This window comes from Tyto alba, unplaced genomic scaffold (assembly GCF_018691265.1).
Source record: "Tyto alba isolate M040663 unplaced genomic scaffold, T.alba_DEE_v4.0 Super-Scaffold_3, whole genome shotgun sequence".
NCBI lineage: Eukaryota > Metazoa > Chordata > Aves > Strigiformes > Tytonidae > Tyto > Tyto alba.
The window spans coordinates 4,239,243-4,259,623 of NW_024881304.1; the positions used below are offsets into that span (position 1 = coordinate 4,239,243).

General features: G+C 34.9%; 1 protein-coding gene across 10 annotated transcripts in view; it reads left to right on the plus strand.

Annotated features, from left to right (window-relative positions):
- CACNA1D (calcium voltage-gated channel subunit alpha1 D) overlaps nt 1-20,381 on the plus strand; it is a 233,244-nt gene that overhangs the window by 135,387 nt on the left and 77,476 nt on the right. For all 10 annotated transcript variants that reach the window (XM_032984250.2, XM_032984245.2, XM_032984247.2 and 7 more), the window contains 6 exons: nt 1,606-1,775; nt 10,633-10,720; nt 11,424-11,450; nt 17,689-17,849; nt 18,410-18,635; nt 18,780-18,987. In XM_032984250.2, coding sequence (XP_032840141.2) covers nt 1,606-1,775; nt 10,633-10,720; nt 11,424-11,450; nt 17,689-17,849; nt 18,410-18,635; nt 18,780-18,987 — 880 coding nt within the window. The remainder of the gene's footprint in view (nt 1-1,605; nt 1,776-10,632; nt 10,721-11,423; nt 11,451-17,688; nt 17,850-18,409; nt 18,636-18,779; nt 18,988-20,381) is intronic.

Consider the following 20,381-nt stretch of genomic DNA (forward strand, 5'->3'; position numbering starts at 1 on the left):
TTTTGCAACAGAAAGCTTTTTAGCTTCTGCAGCATAACATTAAAAAAAAATAGTGTCTGTATGGTTACATGTAAAGAGCGTAACTCGCACATTTACTAATGTCAAAGCAAAAATTTAGTGTTTAGAAGATGTGTTTGAAGATGGCAAATAAAACAATAAAAATAAAAAAACCTGGAGAGATTATGTTTTTGCAATTCCAAGTAAGTAATATCAGTCACTGAACTGAAATATTATGTTGAAAAATTATGAGACTTTCAATTATTCTGCTATATTTTGTTAGCAGGACAACGTCATATTGATAATTATGTTCACCTTGTTAAAATATTTAGCTAAACCTTATACTAAATTCCTAATATTTTTCCATTTAAAAAAGGATATTATTGAGTGCTTTAGTAAATTTCTCCTTGAGAATGTATTACTTAGGGAATATTTTCAAGTGAAATTTCATTATAAATAAAGGGATTACAAATTCATAGTAAATGAAATTATTATAGCCATTTTTTAGGTTTAATCTGAGCCTTTTTGTAAGATCAACAGGTTAGAACAAGCTTAATTTTAGATACTGAACTGGTACATTAAAATACAGTTCAAAAGATACTTGCCTAGCCCTAATCATACATATTGATACTCAGATAAACTGGAAAATATTTGATTCTTCTAGCAAAGGGAGTTATGTATTTGGAGCTGCATATCACACCAAATGTTGAAAAAATGTTGAAATGTCATGGTACAAGAATTTACTTGATAATTGTCTTGAGTCATATATCTTTAAGGGAATCATAGATTTATGGGGTAATTCAGGTTGGAAGAGGCCGTTTTATCCAACCTCCTTCTCAAAGAGCATGACAATTATTTTAATATATTATTCCATGGTAATTTAGGTATTGACTCAAATCATGAACTGAACTAGACAGACAGTCAAATACATTGTCTTGAGATTGGGGTAACGAGACAAAAGATTCAGTTTCTATAAAAGGATTAATTTTTGATTTGTGAGAACAGAATTTCAAGGTTCTGTTACTGAGAGCAAAAGGATAAAACATCCATACCTTAAACAGTATGGGTGTCTATGCATGATGTAACGAGGGGAGGGCTTATTAGAGGAATTCTATGAACTATGCATTGAAATAAGTATGTTTGGACAGGGCCAATAAACCGTGGCTGGCAGAGGACGCATTTTAGAAGTTGCTGCCAGAATTTCCTTTCCACTGAGACTAATACTCAACTCTAGAATTACTTAATTACTGCAAATCAATTTATCTTCATAGCCATTAGATAAAACTGATTTTAAAAGCTGTATAGAAGAACATATAATTAATTGGGGGGGGAACACGGACAACTCTTTCCATATGGGGAGATTCAGGAATACTGCTTAATTTTCAATTAAATCATAAAATCTCTGAAAGTTTTGATTTAATGTGATAGGGATTTGCCATGACTTCTTTGCACCACTGTCTTGTTTTCAAAGACGTTCTTAAATCTTCAGTATAGTTTATTTAGTTGATTTTCTATGTTAGTATGTTATTCTGCAATGTCAGAACCTAGATAAAAATGCTTGGGAGTTAGACAATCAGTATTTTTTTCTGCTTTATCTGAATTTTATAGAGAATTTTCCAAGGAAAGAGAAAAAGCTAAGGCCCGAGGGGACTTTCAGAAGCTACGTGAAAAACAGCAGCTTGAAGAAGACCTGAAGGGATATTTAGACTGGATTACGCAGGCAGAAGACATTGACCCTGAGAACGATGAAGAGGTTGATGAAGAAGGAAAGCGCAACAGTACGTATTCTTTACTCTGTACTACTTCTGTGTGGGACAGTTTTGACTGCTTTTAGGAGTGTTACACTGGGGTAAATGCAGCCTATCTAATGTCACTTTCTAATTTCCAGTTTGCAAAAGTGGTGATTAGCAGAGCAATCGTGTCTGTTAATGTATTGATACTTAATCATGGAAAATAATTCAGAATCTTACAACAAAATTCTGCTCTGAGCTGTCCATGTACAAATCATTATCTGCACTCAATCACTACTGAGACTTAAAAACTTTGCTTTATTTTTGTTCTGTAAAAAGTTACTGCATACAAGCTACATGCCACTAAGCATAATTATAAATCCTTAGTCAAGAAGAGTATGTGTTTGTCTGTAGGTGCATGCAATAGAAATAGTAATAGGAAAAGCCTAAAAAAGATGGCCAAAACTATTGTCAAGAAATAATCTTGAGCTAATAGGGTTTTTTTGAGTTTTGAAGTAGGGAAATGACATTCTGGATCTTTCTTTCTGATATTCAATAAAGATATGTAAAATCTTTTTCACTAGATGTATTAACTAAATGTGAAATAATGTCCAAGAAAGATCCCAGAAGATTTTGTTTAAGAAACACTATTATCACTTACACTGTATTTATTCAATGACAGTGTATACTGTATTATGGGAAAGGTAGTTTTTGCTGTAGTGGCCCTCTAGTGCTTCTGACCCAAGTCCAACCATAAAGGAACAAGTTAGTTTCATGATATTGCAACAACTGTAAAAGTTATAATCAATTTCTCTATGTCAGAAATTTTGAGTAACAGCAGCATTTTAACGTCGTAATGTAGTAGAGGTTATTTTAGCCTTTTATCCATGTTTACATAGCAGTGGTTAAAATTTTCATAAGAACTTTTAGTGCTGTACATAAATAAGAACATGGATTCAGGATGTGGTTTATGAATTATTAATAAATGTAAGATTAAAGTGCAGATTTCAATGTATATACTAATGCACCTTATTATTCATGTGATATTCTGGAAAGTCGTGGTATTTATTAATTTAGATACCATTGAGTATATATAAAAAAGTGCATCTACAAGGAGTTTGTCAAAGGTAACTCAGAATATTATTTTCTGTGTTGAAATAGTACATTATTACTGTTCTTTTTCTTCTAGTGCTGTTAATTTATTGTGAACTGTTCTTTTAAACCATAGTACTTACCAGAAGTAGTAAAATAGTGTAAATTATGTGGTTTGATATTGAGTCATCAGTTTTAAAACTTATCTTTGTACTGCATGTAGTTAAGTTTAAAATCTTTAAATTTTTGAGTCTCAGAATTTTATTAGTCCTTTAGTTGGCAATAAAAGCTGGGTATGAATCTGTGTTGCTGACTGGAAGGAAATGGTTTTATGAGAGGCCGGAAGACAACTTGTGGGTTGATGTTAATGCCAGCATCACCCAGAAAGGAATAATTTATGTCTATATGAAAGTCTGTAGCACAAACAAGAGTTTTTATCTAGAGCAAAGTAAAAAAGCCAGAGAGTTCAATATACTTCGTTATTGCTACTGATGTTTTGGGGAAGGAATACGTAAACTGTGAGTTTGAGTATCAGTATATCATCCTAGTACTGCAAAGCAAAAGATGCACATTTTATGGTGTAAATACACTTTGTACAAGTCTGCCATGCAGGACTGTAGGTGATGCTGAATTTACACAGAGAGCTGGACAACTGTGTTCTTAGCTATAGTGCTGATGGACTTGTTCACCCTGTAAATCTGCTGGTGAAATCCCAGGAATTTTTTGCATCCTATTCAAATTGGATGTTTGTTAATACCCTGCAAAAGAACCATTTGCTTCAGGATTCCTTAAACAGCTTCTAGGTCATTTAATTCTTTCATAAATCAAAAATACTTGTTTTCGTAGTTGTTGAGTTTGAGAGCTTTTGGCTCTGAACTGTTAACTTAAATGTAATTTTAGGGTAAGTTAAGAGTTGGAGGAGACTTGCAGAGTTAAAATAAAAGAAATGTAACTAAATGTAACTAAAAGAACTTCAAAACAAATTCAAATAACTTAATTTCAGGCACGTGTATTTTGAGTGGAAATTTCCAGCAAATTGGCAGCCTCCTAGCAGTCCACTGGGTTTGTGCACATGTGCTTAGATATTTGGCTTGGAATTTTGTTTTTAGTATCAGCTGCAACAGAGTGTATAGGAGGAAGGGTTGCTGAATTGCTCCACCTCCTTGCATTCAAGACATGCTTTGCTGCATATCACGTTGCATAGGGAGGTATGATGAGAGACAGCACAAGCTGACTACCCAGTTATTCCATGGGCAGCTTTTGAGTTAGGATCATGGTTTTGATAATGAGCTACCTGTTTGGGAGTCAGGTGAAATTTAGCTAGTTATCTCTAAGTTAATAATCTTGAGTAGTAAGATTAGGAAGTAAATTTAGTCCAAATATACTGGCGATGTGTTTCTAGAACTGTCTTTGAAGTATAAAGTAGGGATGGATCCCAAGATAGGCAGAATAATCATTTTGCAGGCTTCTAGGCAGCTATGTCCCGACTTTGAATACCTAAGCCTCTGGATGATCAAGATTATGGCTGATTTATGGTGATGGAAAAATCACCATAATGCTCTTCAACAATGTGGAAGAGCTCTGGGTTTAGGATACAGAAGATCTCTCCATGGCAGGAAAAGGTACAGATTTCAAAGGCAGTTAAATCAGTGATTAATAGCTTCTTACATAATCCTTTAAAAATGTACTTCCGGTTCCTGCAACCCTAGCATTTTAAAACTTCTAACAGGAGAAGTCATGAAGTCAAGTCATTAATATATGAACCCCCTGTATTTGTATATCTCTTTTGCTGATAGTGGGCAGGTATTCAGTGATTTTGAATAATGGAATACCTTTTAACTACTGGAATTGTAAATATGCTTTTAGTAAAAGTGATTTTTTTTTTTTTTTATGAACCAATAGCTAGTTACCCTGAAGTCAATGAAAAAAACTTCTGTTGACTTCAGAGCATTGCGAATTTAGCTCAAAATTCAGAAATTAGTGAGAGGTGAATGATTTAGCTCTGATTAGTTATGCTGCCAGTAATTTAAATTTGTTTTACCTAACATTGCTTGTGTTGTATATATGGACACATTTTTATTTTTTTGCGTTGAAACTGCTGCCATCTACTGTGTAAATGCTGGGATTACATGTATTTAACACGAAGGGGTGACATTGGCTGACTTAATGGAAGAAAAGAAGAAAAGCAGATTTAGTTTCTTTGGCCGTTCTTCCAATAAACATGGTAAAACATGTTCTGATTTGCAGTTGAACTTTCTTTTGTGCCAATACTGCATTGGTGTGTTATCTTTTGAAAGCACATATTGTATGCACTTTCTATAACAAAGGCATATACGTCTTTAGCATGTAGACTTCCATGCATGCAGTTCTGCTGGTTTAAGTGCATGTTTGAAATAAATTGGTGCTGCAGTGCTCTGTCTTCATAAAGCATAGTCTTTAATCCATTCAGATTTCTACTGAAGTGTCTTTTCTGTGCCTGTTCTTGTTGAAGCATAGGTTTTCTTTTTCAAAAGTTGGGTAAACCAGATAAAAAAAATGTGCTTTAAATTCAGGTGTGAAGAAATTAATCAAAGTATTTTACAAGCTTTATAATGGATCATAGCATAAGTTTAGAACAGTGATCATAATATTTACTATTTATCATACTTTTCATGTGGAATCTAACAAAATATAACAAAATTGTACTGTATCTCCTCTTGCTATTAATGTTTTGTTTCTGTAATTCGTGTTTTATTCAGTTTCTTTCCCACCCACAATGGAGATGGACAGGGGTTTTAGAGTATGATAGTTATTTTCAAATCTGCATTCTTTTAATACTGGTAAATGTATAGATTTGACATAATCACAGTTGTAGCAATTAGATGATCTAGTTTTAATCCTACCTACAACAAAGTTACTGGAGCAACTGACTTCCTTGCTGTCCTAAGAATCACTGTTGTGGCTCAGACTGAGGCTGACAAATCTGATCCAGTTACTTTAGAGAATGCAAAATATTCAGTCGGAAATTACTAGGACCCGATTAACTCATTTTCTACAAATACTGAGTCTTCTTGAAATTATTTGTGTAACTGTTACATATATTGTCTAATAGCTCACACAGCTTTCCAGGCTGGAATAAGTTTGCCATGAAATTTGGAAATGTGTTTCAATATAGCCTGTAAACTAGGAGGTTCAGGTTCTGATGTCAGTCATGAAGCAGCATGGAAATGGCTGAAAACTTGCTGTCATCTACTGACTGCAGATGCTGCCTCACCACTAGTACCTGACCTTGCTAGTCAAAAGCATTCTCAAGCATCTGTGCTCTGACTTAGTTTCATGTCTGTCTTGCAGGGCAGGTATACCTTTTATGAGTAGGATTTTTCCAAAGTACAAATTGGTGGCCTAAGTATATTTCTTTCTGAATTTGTGAGACTATTACGCTGATCTGAGTAGCTCAGATTTAAACTACTGCTGGATTAGAAATCCCACCCTAAATATTTTTGTTTGTATTACCTCTTCCTCTATTTCTGTTAAAATCACCACATCTGTAGAGTGTACAACATTCCCAAAATTCATAGTGTCATCCTTCAGGCTAGAAGTGGTTGGTTTGGTGATGCTTCTGTAGTGAAGACTGATTATTTCTCTCTCCTTCCACTGCTATGCAACCAATCAACCTTATATTGAGTTTCCCTGGGTTATCTAAAAAAAGAGCCTATAAGAATGATTATTGATAGTATCAACATTAAATCTGCACAATGAAAACATACCTCACTACTATATCATGTAGAACATCTTCCAGGCAGCCTGTCCTTAAGCTGAATTTACCCTGAGGACCTTCACAGTCAGAACGGATCGTACAACTTCTTTCTGATGTGTTCTTTAGGCATACAGTAAACTTAGGAAAATTTGAGATGAATTTGCAATGATAATGTTGCCTCTTTGGAGATTTTTTTGGTTCTGTTTTCCTGTTTGACTATCCTTAAAGATTTGGTGTAAAAGATTCAGAAAATCCATGTACTGATTTGAGAATGAAGTAGGATGATTTTGGAGCTCATGGAATTGTTTGGCTGTTACTAGCCGACATAGAAGATAGACACACTAGAAGATAACCATTTTACAAGGTTGATCTAAAATTTTGCCAGTATAGTACCTTTTTAAAGAATTGTAAGATTCTCTTCAGTACCTGTTACTGATTATCTGACTAGCTGTGCAGATCATTTACTTCTGTAGCTCTTTTCCTTCATCATGTGTAACCAGAAAGCTACCCAAGGTACATCAGTATGGAAATGAGATCGGTCTATGGATCAAAAATGCATAGGTGAAGTTGAACCAGATTAAAATTAATTAATTATATACTTTTGAGATTAAAACATTTCCAAAGCCACAGTTCACTAATTCAGGGTGTAATTTAGCCTGATTCTGGATTCTACAGTGACATTAAATTGTCATATCACAGGATTATGGAATTTATTTCTTCCAACTCCAGCTGGCTAGGACATATCAGTGCTGATGGACACTGACTTGCCCTGAGGTATGCATTAGTTATGCTATGTGCTGGAGTGGAGTTTGAAATCCCTGCTTCAAAAACTGAAAAATGTTTAGAGTAAATAGTGAATATTTTAACATGAGAAAAACAAATCTATTTTCTTATCTGAAGTAATAAAACGTAGTAGTTAATACATTTGACCTATTTGCTATACACTGAGGAAAGTATTAAGCTGCATGCTATATGAGTTGTTTATATTGTCTAATGCAAGCATTGTTTTGTTTGAAACCAGTTACTGTAATTGAAGAGAGCTGATACTATCTAGAAATCTGGATAATCTTTCCAGAAGTATGCCAGTAAAATAAGGGAAAAAGGTGAATAAATAATAGAAAAATTTTGGCATCTACTTTTGAATACTGAGTACCAATTTAAAGATCTCAAAGCTGGCCCTGCTGAGATCAGATGGTCTTTCAGAAGTTCAGTCTGAGTGCTGTACTTTGCCCAATGAACACTGCCCTTAAAAAGCTGTGGTCATGAAATTGAGTCTTTTCAAGCCTTGCCAGGTTGCTTGCATTAGTGAGAGTGAATGTGGTCATGCAGTGCTGTTGCTGTTTTCTTCTGGCTAAAGATTTAATGACTTGCTAACATTGCTGGAGCTAGACTTCCACATAGTGCCTTTCTCAGTACTTCTGTCAAGTTTTTCTTCCAGAATATAAATTACAGTATAATGATAGCTGAGTTTCTAATGTAAACCGAACTGTCTATGGTTCTTTTTTCCCCCTTCTGTTTTTGTAACACAGCACATGCAAATCACTAAGAGAGCTAGAGCAATAGTCCTGCCTGAAATAGAGAGTAACGTGCTGGCTGTGTTTAATAATTGGCTTTACTGACATTGGCTTCAATAGGGACAAAGTTTTTATTTTTTTCTTTGGTATTTTGTTTTACTTTATGTGGTTATGTTCAAAAAGGTCTCGTATTTCTTACTGTGCGTTAATGCATCAAGTCTGGGTAGATTTGAATTAAAATTATATTACATTACACTTTTTTAGAAATTATTTGGCATGTGTTTAAACAAATAGCATTTGTGTGACACTGAGTGACACTTTATGAGGAACTGGATTCTATATAATGCTTTGACATGAGGGAAGGATTGGTAAATTTGAAGCAGGTATGAGACAAACATTCCAAATATGTAATAATTGCAAAAGTGGGCCTACCTCTATATTCATGGCAGCTCTTAATAATAGTTTATGAAACAAAACTTCTGCACTCTTCTTTTGCATTTGCCCATCACAAGTGCTTAAATGTTCATCATTAGGTGGCTATAATGTTGTGTTTAACAGCATGCAAGTCACCTAGCACAAGACAACTGTTTCAGTTCTTTACCAGACAGAGAAACTCCTTGCATTTATTGCAAAAGACTGGCATTTTAAAATAAAAACTATTAGTTCTGAAGATCTGAGACAATGTCTAAAATAGTTTTGTAATTTTTTTTTTCTTAAACCCTTTAAAATTTTAATATTTGAATTTGGATATCAACAAAGATTTTTTGCTTTACTTATGAATGAAATTCCTTTTGAACTCTGTGACTGTAATCTGTGAAGTTCACACAAGACTAGCAATGTTCATTTTTTTAAAGCTGATTTATAAAGAGAATTAAGGTTTTAGAATTGAGGCACTTGGAGGTGCTAACCAGGGATTTTTCATATATAAAGCAATTACAGTAATATTTTAAAAGAATCATCGAAACAGAAGAATCTTGTGAAAGACTGTGCTTACTGCCTGAAGTGCCTTGCTTATTCAAACGCCTACATGGACATTTTGGTCTTTCTTTGTTATTCCAACTCAGTGTTTAACATTTCCTGTAATGGTGACTTATATTTATGGGGGCAGATTCTCATCTGTTGCAAATAGTAGCTGAGCATCTAGTCTGCATAGACCTGTTAGTCTTTCAACTTGGATGGAATTGATGGGCATGGAAACCAATTACCATTTACCACTTACATGTATCTCTATGTCAGTGTTGAAGCAATATAGAGACTGCACAGACAAACTGTTACTAACTCATTTTGTATCTGATCTGTAGGCAAATCAGACAATTCAGGGCCTGATTCCTGAGTTTCACTTATATTAAGATGTATGTAATTAAGCCTGCCTTAAGCCTCCTTTAGGCTACCAAAATAGTGAGACATCCCTAATGGAAACAGACATTGTAGCCCTTCTGCCTTCAGTGCTCTCAGTCCACAGACATTGGTTTAAACTCTCCCCAGTAAAACAAACAAAAAAACCAACCAAGCAAACCATCAAAACAGCAGAAGGTACACCCCAGAATACCTTTAACATACTCTGTTTTTCTTTTGTTCTTGCTGTTCTATAGTAATTTCAGTGCATCTTCCACCTCTCTTATTTTTTCCTACTTTATATGGTATTTCTACTGTATAAACCAGCAACATTAATTTTACATTTCCATTCCTAATGCCTTCCTTTCATACTTGCTTTGTAGACATGGAAGTAGTGTCCTTCCCTAGGAAGTACTGAGAACTTTGGCTGTTCTTCATTTCCTAACACCTTTTGAAATACGTTGTCCTCCCTCTATATTTCAGTTGATTTGAAGATAAATGGTGATGACCAATCTGCAAATTAATATTGTTTAAAAAACCCATTAGCTGCAATTCCTAACTATTCACTAATGATCAATTATATGCACAGTAATTCACTGTGCAACAAATGTAATAATTCCCTTTATATTAGTAGTAATTCTCATCATTCTTTGTAGTACCCATTCTGCCATTGTCGGTTCTTCTTCCTGTCTGCTCGTATAGTATTTGCGGGCATGATTACTATCTAGCATCTTGCCTCGATAATTCGTAATGAAAGTAAAAGCATGGAGTGGTCAGTATGATTAGAGTGTGATAGTTCCTATTTTCAGGTGAACTTTGAAATTTCTTGAAATTAGTAAGCATGTTAACAACACTTAAACTGATAAGCACTTCCAAAATGTTAACAGAATACTTCTTAAAACGAAAGGTCACAAAATTTAGTTTGGGTTTATTTCTCTACTAGGGGTAGCATGCTCTTTGCTACAAAGCTCCTCTACGTTGTATTCTGTGGTACAGTCGTTGAAAGGAAACAGCTACAATACATTCTGGAATTCTGTGTGCTTTTTTTTTTTTGTTATAAGAGGAGGACTGATGAAGTGTCTAACTTCATCTGCCATTCCTCAGATCTTCCAAGCTCTTATTAGACTTGCAAAAACGTGGAGACATTCTTGCAACAGAATAGGAGATCACTTTCTGTGTAATGCCTTCCTTGGCTTATCAATCTAAAGCAATTTCTGTCTCCTAACAGCAAGCATGCCTACCAGTGAAACTGAATCAGTGAACACAGAGAATGTGAGTGGAGAAGGAGAGAACCCAGCATGCTGTGGGAGTTTATGGTGAGTACACGAACTGTTTTCAAGTACCCATCCTCATCATCTCAAAATTTAAAAGAATCATTCTTTCCCTGCTGTTTATTTAGCCAAAACTGCTTTCAAATAGTCAAGCTTTGTGTGACACTCGGGGTATTTTTTGCTTTTCAGTAGTTTAATATTAGGACAATTATTACAGCATTAAAGCACTCCTAAAACTGTCAAATTAATGAGATATAAAACAATTCAACTATACTTTCGGTAAAGTCATGTTTTCCTGAAAGCTTTTATAAAATGTATTTGTTGTCCAAAATAATAAGAACAGAACTCCCCTATGACATGTAAAAAGAAACATTTCTGTTAAATCGTTCATGATCTGAACAATAAGTGTTTTTTAGGCAATAACTGAATATATGAGAGTATTTCTATATCCCATGGTGTTCACTTTTTACTTGCTCAATTTTCATGACTTCCAAGCAACTTCTACATGAGCTTAGTTTTAATGGACATTTCCTTTCTTTCGCTTAGAAAATTTGTAAAGCTTTGGGAATGGTATTTCAGAAAATAAATAACAGACAACGAAATTTCAGAATTCATGATGCATTTTGTTAAAAGCTTAGTTTTATGTATATGTAATTATAATGTATTGATTTGCAAGTTTCTAAAGAGAACAAATTTCTGTTAATTATTTTTTCAACATTTTTAAAAATGTGTTTTCCTTTTCTTCTAGTCAAACCATCTCAAAATCCAAGTTCAGGTCAGTATTTTCCCTTTTCTTCACTTTTTTCACTTGTGACTACTTACACAACATGATCATTTCATATAATTATTCTTTATTTGCTATACTTTAAATTTTCCTCTATAAAAATTCTTCCTAACAGTTACCAGTGAATACAAAAATAAAGTATCCATGAACACTTTCAGAAATCAAACTCCCTGATTTGCTTTGCTGATATTTGTTGCTCTTTTTTCACTTACTAGGAGCATTTGGGAATATGAGCTTCTATTTTCAAGTGTGATTGCAGAAGGGAAGTGTTATAAGCAAAACTAGGAATTAGTAGTCCTGATATTGTAGACACTGGATGTGCCAGTACAAAATGGATAGTTTTCTTTATTTTTATTTTATTTTCCAGTCTTATACATTTAGTAATTAGAAAGGATAATTGCAAACATGGAAGAGAGACCTCTTTTTCATTAAAAAGGTTAGATTACTCCATGAAGGAACAAAAAAAAATAGCTATGTGATTGAAGGTAAGTAATCAAGTGGTAAACTTAGTGAATCATGAAGGGCAAAGACACTCCTGCATTTGCAGACAACCCATAGAATAAATATTTTTCACAGAAATTTTTCAGTGAAAAAAAGGGACAATCAAGAGGATTTGGCAACATCTGGCATCAGCAGTTTTGGCAACATCTGGAATCATTCCAATTTTTTAATCTTACTAGAACTGATTTCAGTGTTGGATGTATAGCAAGTAATTCATTGGTAACAGCAGTGTATTCTCCTTGCAGCAATGAAGAGGAATAGCATACCCAGGTTTATTCTGCTAGCCTTACTAGCTCTAATGACCTACCAGCGCTGACCAGTTGCAAGCAGTTGGAGTGGACTTGTGTTCCTTCTGAATAGTCTCCTTTCTTTCTTGAAGAAGAGCTCCCAGGCAACAGTTAACTGGTGCTTTTCTACACCGAGAGTTTTTTCATGTGACGCTATGATCAAGCTTTATTTTGCCATCCCTTTTAGCCACAAAACTTGTGACAGCATATAACTGTGCCTCACTCTGCTGAAAATTGTAGGATCTGGCCATTTAGGATGGTAGTGAATACACAACTAACTTTTTAGAAGTTTCATCATTAGTTATAAAAGCTGTATCATTTCTTGTATGCCTTCTGCTACAGAAACTGGCCTTAGCTACACCAACTGAATGGACCAGTTATGTCCATGTGGACCTTTGAGTTTTATCCTTCATGAGAATTATGAGACATGAGACTGCCTTTAGCTTAATGAAGTGATTCAGTGTGCTAATGGTCTGTAATTTATCTCGCCATTGCTTCCAGTTACTGTAACAGTAGAACAAATGGAACAATTTGTTTAGTATTCCTTTAGCTGAGAATTCCAAATAAGCATGATTAATTTGAATCATAAGATTGTGTCCAATCAACCTTATAGCATACTATTTATTGCCATGAAGCCTATTCATGCTGGTTTTAAAGGAGATACTCAAATATGAAGTGGTCGCATGAAACTTCAAATAGCAGGCAGTGCAATAGACTGCCATTATACTGCATTCTCCAATTTTGGTCTGTTTGCACAGAGGGGACTCATAGAAGCATTACAGAGAAAGTAAAATAATGACTACAATCTGAGCCATGCCCATTAATCATATTTTAAGGAAAAAGAGAACTCCAGAAGCTCTATTACTTGAAAGCTGCTATGTCATCTTTGAGAAAGGAAAATTTCTACCCAAATCTGATGTTTTTAATAGTCCAAGCAGTAAGAAGCAGTCAGTGCCATCCATCTCTACAATTAATGCTCATAATCAACACATCAATTTGAAAGAAAACTTATTTGCAAGCCAGCAAGTCACCAAAGTATCTCCAGCTCTCTAGATTCTGCCACTACCCTGAATGTCTTTTGAATGACCTCTTTAATCAGAATCTGTTCCTGTGGCATTAAAAAACACAAGTCACACAGAAGTTCATTCATACATGTATTGCTGCATCTGTTAACAGAAGTTGTGGCAATCGGCAGTGGGATGTTGGTGTCTCTCATTTGGAAGTGCTGTAGAGGTCTGCAGCTGCTTGAGTTCTTCAGTCATACTTGAACTTTTAAAGCTGAATTTGGTAATGGGAATTCCCCCTTCAACTTTTACATCTTTACTTGTAGCATTGGGGGAACATCTAACTCTTCTAACTTAATGAATCCATGTGAGGAGTAGTTTTGAGGCAACAGAGCTCAAAATTATAGTTTAGCCATCGTCTTCCAAACAGATGTGGCTTGCACCATGCCAGATCCCTAAAAGAGGCTGACGGCATCTGTTATTAGAGAGGAAATGCACTTTGCAAAGCTGCTGGCTTTGCAATGCCACTAAACAGAGCTCTTCTATCTCTATAAGGATCTCCAGATTCACAGTTCTCATCCCATTGCTTCTGGACACCTAACATGTTTGCAAAATCCATTTTAATGATATGTCAGAAGAATAATTTTGGTGTTTTTCATTTGAATCACTAGTTTCTAAAATGCTCTGTTTGCCTAAAATACAGAAACTCTCAGTTCTGCTGCAAAGCCTTAGATTATGTGTTCAGTTGTCAGGGATGTCCTAGCGTATTCTAAGCCAAATGCCAAATCTTGGTCTAATTCTCACTCTTCTGGCTCCAATCTCACTCCAAACTTCGGGCAGTACACAGTGTTTGAGGGCAAAGTAAATCAGAACATAGCTTATCAAGGATATTGGCTTGACCATACATGTCTTTGCCTTTGGATCGAAATAGAAAATGCTTTGTATTGCAGGCTAGCCTATCTGCTGTACCATAAGTGAAAAGAGAAGTTAATCCTTGGAAATATGTTTCTATACCATCAGAGGGGTACTTGGTCAAGTGAATCATGTCCTAGCAAGATATAGTATTTATCTGCCAGTTTAGTAAGTGAAGTTGTATGTTAACCACACATACATTCTGCTAGAATATATATGGGTAAATATGATCTGCGCTGCGCATTTGTAATCTTCCAGATGGAATTTGAAATGTTTTGATACTAGAACAACTGTTTTTTTTCTCCTCATATGGAAGCAACAGAGCTATCATTAGAGGAAGATGGGGATCTGCTAGTTGTATACATTGTCGTCTGCGAAGGCCCCTCTTTTTAAGAATTCACTTTGTCAACTGTCAGTATGATTATATGATCACACTAACCTTCAAGTCATGCTAAAAAGCTGGTACTATGCCCTGAATCCTGTAAATACAAAAATGAGGAATGGAAAAATAATCTCAAAGGTTTATATTTTTTCCTAATGAGTGAGGACTCTGATGCAATTCTTTTGTCCCATATTTTATAAATAAAAGTAGTGAAGTCTAAGATCTCCGCACAGATGTTAACACCCACAATTATGGAAGAAATAATCTTGGGCATTAATACTTACTTCTCTGTGAGATTACTGGTGAAAATGTGAGGCATGCCAATTTTGCAGATGCAGGGATTATGCATGTCGTTCTAAACAGAAAGTCCACTTTAGAAAAATACCATGTTAAAATGAGAGGTTGCTGAAACAAAATAATTTGAAAAGGAATGTTTCTACCTTTGCATAGGTCTAGTACCAATATACAAACACACACAAATAACAAGTAAACAAGCTAAACTTCATAGATTCTGCATGGCTGACTGACACTGAGTTTAGTCATACTCAATGTAAGGCTGGATTTCCCATGTGTGGATTCAAATTTAAGACCGGGGCCTTAAGGACCACTTAAACATGAATACCTGAGTGAATGAAATGAAATTTGGAACATATTTGTAAGAATAATGATTTACTCATAAACAGTTATAAAGGAAAAATTATAAATTATTTAATGAGAACAAAAGCAGTGAATAATTTGTTGTAATAAACTATGTCAACTGTAAGTATCCTCTGTGATTTTAATATTTATTCAGCTGCTATATTTTCTGGAAAATGCTTGATAATTTCATGAAATCAATATTGTATCATTGCAAATTTATGAAAATGGAATTTATTTTCAAAATAAAAGGGTACATTTCATTCTTCCAGTAAAAAATTATGCTATTTGGTTAAAACTAGGAGGGGCAGTTACTAAAAAGTAGGAACCTGTTGAGTGAACATAGAGTAATCTGTTTTCCTGTTTTATATAGCCACGAATTTTCCTGGCACAACAGGCTATCTGCTTTAGTCTGCTACTTATTGTTTAGTTTTTTATTTGTACCAATATAATGAAGGTAGAAAATTACTCTTATTCTTCTTTTTGAATTTTTGCTTTATTTCTGTAGGCTTTTTATATATGCTTATATTATTCATACACTTCTATATGTGAGTGCTATTGCGCATGCTCTGGTAGCATTTTCATATGGACACCACTTAGCTATAGTGTTTTGTCACTGATTCCACAGACTTTTTGGGAAAGAAAGCAGCCCCCTTGGCTTCAGAGACCTATGGGTTATACACTTTGAGACTGATTTTGGCTCCTATGAGTAGAGATATCCAAACAATATTATTTTTGTCCCATTGACTTCAATGATAGGATGTTCTGTAGGTGTAAAAAAAGGCTGTTTTACCTACCCAGGGGTGTGAGCCATCCTGATGATGGCCATGAACATAATGCTGTTAAGCAGGGGTGTGGCAAGATAAGAATGTTCTTGAATACCATGGTGATTTAGGTCAGGACAGGATATTTTTCCTTTATGTGCATAAAATACTGCAAAGGCTTGACAAATCTTTTTACTGATATTTAGTGAAACCGGTATTAATTTCGATTACCACCAGTACAAACTTAAGGTGCATAAGGAAAACTCAGTTAATGCGTGAAAGTAGTGCCAAGCTCATTTTTATGGTGGTGTTATTGCATATTTGCTCTATTTTCTGATGCAGATTTAAAACATTTCTGACTTTATACATACTAAATACAATATCTGCTAATTCAGATATTAAAAGTATTAAGAAACTCACCTAGTTATTTGTAACAGTTTTCAAAAGCCATAGTTCCATGTTTTGGTACGGCCAAGAGGGCTGCAGTGCCCTTCCCCTGTCTCAGCCACTCAATCTTCCTTCTCTTTCTGTAATGTGGCACTGCAGTGAATTGGATCAGACAACTGACCGGCTGAAACCAGCCCAGAAAAAAAGAAATTGGTTTCCACCAGTCAGTTCTCAGGTCTGGCTCACTTCATTAGATCTAGTTTTTGCAAAAGGGAAAGGAGGGGGCAGAACAAGGAGAGCAGACTACCCCTTTCAGTCACAACAGATTTATGCTAGACTAGTGTGATAGTGCAGCTGTAGAGGAAGAAGCTTATACATGCACATTCTTCTCAGTTCTTTGCTATTTTAAGGTTAAGTCCAACTTCAGTTGGAGTCTGTGCCTGCTCTGTCCCTTGAATTTTGGATAAAGCTGTTGTGGGTTCCTAAAATTTATTATCTGAGTCCACAGCTCTGGTTCTGGGTGTGTGAATTTTATATGCCTCCTTTTTAGGTAATATCAAGTCCTTCCTACTCCCTTTCTTCCTATGACTCAGCGATATATTTTCTTCCTGTTTCACAAATGGAAATGCAACCCAAGGAGACTAATTGGTTTACTGAAGTTCCCAGAAGTGAAACAGAGAAATTAAATCTAGTCTTATGAGTCCAAAGCTAAGCTAATACTCTCACTTGTGAATCCAATTCATATCTAGATAGGGTCTGTTTACTTGTCTTTGATTATTACTCTTACTTGTTTCACAATCATTTGCCCGCTCACATAGTTTCAAGGCATTAGTAGAAATATCTAGGAGTCACTGACTGAGATTTCTAATGTTATAGGGTAGATTTCTAAAAGTTGACCTCAACTTTCCTGCCATGTTTAATCCTGCCAGAATTGTGCCTGTGGTTAAACTCAAAGCCTAAATTTTCAGACTAAATATAATTTGAATTCTAACTTGCTTCATTGGTTTTTCTGTACTGCTATCGTGTGGGGCCTGGAAAGACAGATGTATCTTGTTACTCAATGAAATGTTAAATGCAGCTTAATCTAATTATGTCTCAGTCAATTAGAGTCTCCAAAAGTTGTGGTTTACATTTAAAAATCTATAATGGAATCTAAAAAAGGAATATCAAATTAGCACTCCCTAATCTGCAACTGGTAATAATTGACACAACTATCTGAAGTATTGGGCACGTGTTTATGAAAATACACCTGCTCATACATACACACTTGCACTATTTTCTAACCAAAAGAAATCCTCCTTAAATTCATATGTGTTTTCTGTATAATAACAAGCTTGTTTTTATTTGAACTTTCAGTCGACGCTGGCGTCGCTGGAATCGATTAAATCGAAGAAAATGTAGAGCTGCAGTAAAATCTGTCACATTTTATTGGCTGGTTATTGTCTTGGTCTTTCTGAACACATTAACTATCTCATCGGAGCATTATAATCAACCTGACTGGCTGACCCAGATCCAAGGTACAATCAAAAGTTATTTGTCCTGGTTTTGATTGTGGATATTTGCATTCTATCAGTGGCTACATCTGTACTTTGCCATTTTCTTGTTGTTTGCTGTCCTGAAGGATATGCAGTCCAGCCAAAGGGAGATACAAGAAATGGCTGAATGTATTTGATTTCCACAACTGTAAAAACTGTAAATACCTGTGCTTTTATTGTTAAGCCATGCTTGAAAGATGACGAAGGAAATGGTAACTGGCACAGCAGAACGTGCTGTGGGCTGTGATGCTTAAGTTACATTGTGGACTCAAGCTGTGAACTGAGCAACAATGAACTGAACTGCACAACAGATTGGAAAGATGAATAGTTCATGGATGGCAGGAAGCTTTACATCCTTGTGTAACTTCTGTCACTTAGGCATCAATTACAGTCCAACATAAAAAACCAGTACATCCTTCTTAAGCAAAAGGCTGCAAACTAGTATAGAATGTATAGTACTATTATGTTAAAATAACAGTGGAATCTATGAGACAATTCAGGAATGTTTTGTTTTGTTTTGTTTTTTTAATATTTTGTTCCAGATATCGCCAATAAAGTTCTTCTGGCTTTATTCACCTGTGAAATGTTAGTAAAGATGTACAGCTTGGGCCTACAGGCTTATTTTGTTTCTCTTTTTAACCGCTTTGATTGCTTCGTTGTTTGTGGTGGCATTGTTGAAACCATTTTGGTGGAGTTGGAAATTATGTCACCCCTTGGAATTTCAGTGTTTCGCTGTGTTCGTCTCCTGCGTATTTTTAAAGTAACAAGGTAAGATTAACTAATACTGCTAACTTTAAGGATAGCTGAGGGTTGATCAGCAATTCTTTTGTAATAGTTCATCATGCGCTGCTCTTTTACTGTTTTGTTTGGGGTTTTTGTGGTGTGTGTTAACACACGCATTTTAATTTATAGGCACTGGGCATCCCTGAGCAACTTGGTAGCATCCTTGTTAAACTCAATGAAGTCCATTGCTTCACTGTTGCTTCTGCTTTTCCTCTTCATCATAATCTTCTCGTTGCTTGGAATGCAGCTGTTTGGAGGCAAATTTAATTTTGATGAAACTCAAACAAAACGGAGCACCTTCGATAATTTTCCGCAAGCTCTTTTAACTGTATTCCAGGTAACTTTCTTTCATCCCGTATGAAACATTTTACCTTTGATGATCAACAAAACTGTTTAAGTGATCATGTTGCCTGAAAAAAAAAAATCACGAATACTATTTATTCAGTTTACTTTAAGTAACATTCTGCTCATTAAATTCAGTACTCTGGTAACTCTGCACCATTTGTACCATTTGTTTCATGTCTTATTTGATCTATTTATGCAACATAGCTGTCATATTACTTCACAAAATTAAATCTCCTTTGTCCATCAAATACATGACTAGAAAAAGAGGTGTAACATTTTTATTTTAATTACATTGTTTTCTTTAATTTCATTAGCTATATAAAAGTTCAGCTATTCCCAAGCAGGAAAAAATGAGAAGCGTTGAGTGCTTACTTGCATATGGGTCATATCACTTTAATATAAAATTAAATATTAATTTCTTTAAAGAAACTCTGTCAGATTTATTAAAATTCTATACTTACAGTTTACTTTTCACTATTTTCTGATCCTTTTTTTTTTATTTTTCCCAATTTCGATACTGGAATTAGGGTAACTGGTTTCATCTTTCTAGCCATTTTCATATTCAGCTTTGCACATTACCACAATGTTTGGTTTCACACTTTGTAGATCAGTGTTTAAAGCTGACCCTGCAAGACTCAACTTTGTGTCAACTGCTTGTCTCTTTGGTAGAAGTTTCATTTGGTGGCTGCCCAGAGCAAGCAAAAAATCCTCCTGTGTAATTTTAACATAAGGAAATCTTAATGAGAAATTTCCTTAAGAGGAAAAGTGTCCACATTTGACCTGACATTGCCCCTTTAAAAAGTCAAGGTTGTACTTTCAAACTCAGCTGAGTTGGATTTTACTTAGATTTTAGGGTGCCTCATTTTCAAAGGAATGAGGCTTCTTTCAGTTTCAGAATATATAGAGGAGCAACCAACCTGTTGGGAGCTCAACAACTATGAAAATCAGCTTGATAAGTTTAGCTCTCCAAAACTGAATTTCAGAAATTGGCTTGCGTGTAATATTATTGATCAACCAGTTAATTACTTGGAAAGAGAGTTGGTATTACATGTTTTTCTCAGGAGAGAACTAATAATTTTTAAGAAGTTACTTATATATATAAAGTGCCCCTATAACCTGAAGTGTAATAGTAAGAATTGTTGTTGTAGTACAGAAAAAAAGTGGAGTTTCCTCATTGTTAACTATCCTTTTAACTAGGATCAAGAGATCCACAGATTCCAATAAAATTATTTTAGACTTTGATGAAATTATGTGAAACAATAACCAATAATATAATGTAATTCTTTCACAGCACTGAGCTCCATTCAGTTTAAAATAGCTACCATTTCAAATGCTATAGCAGTTGTGTATGTGTGTGGTATGTGTATTATATAATTTATGATTAGA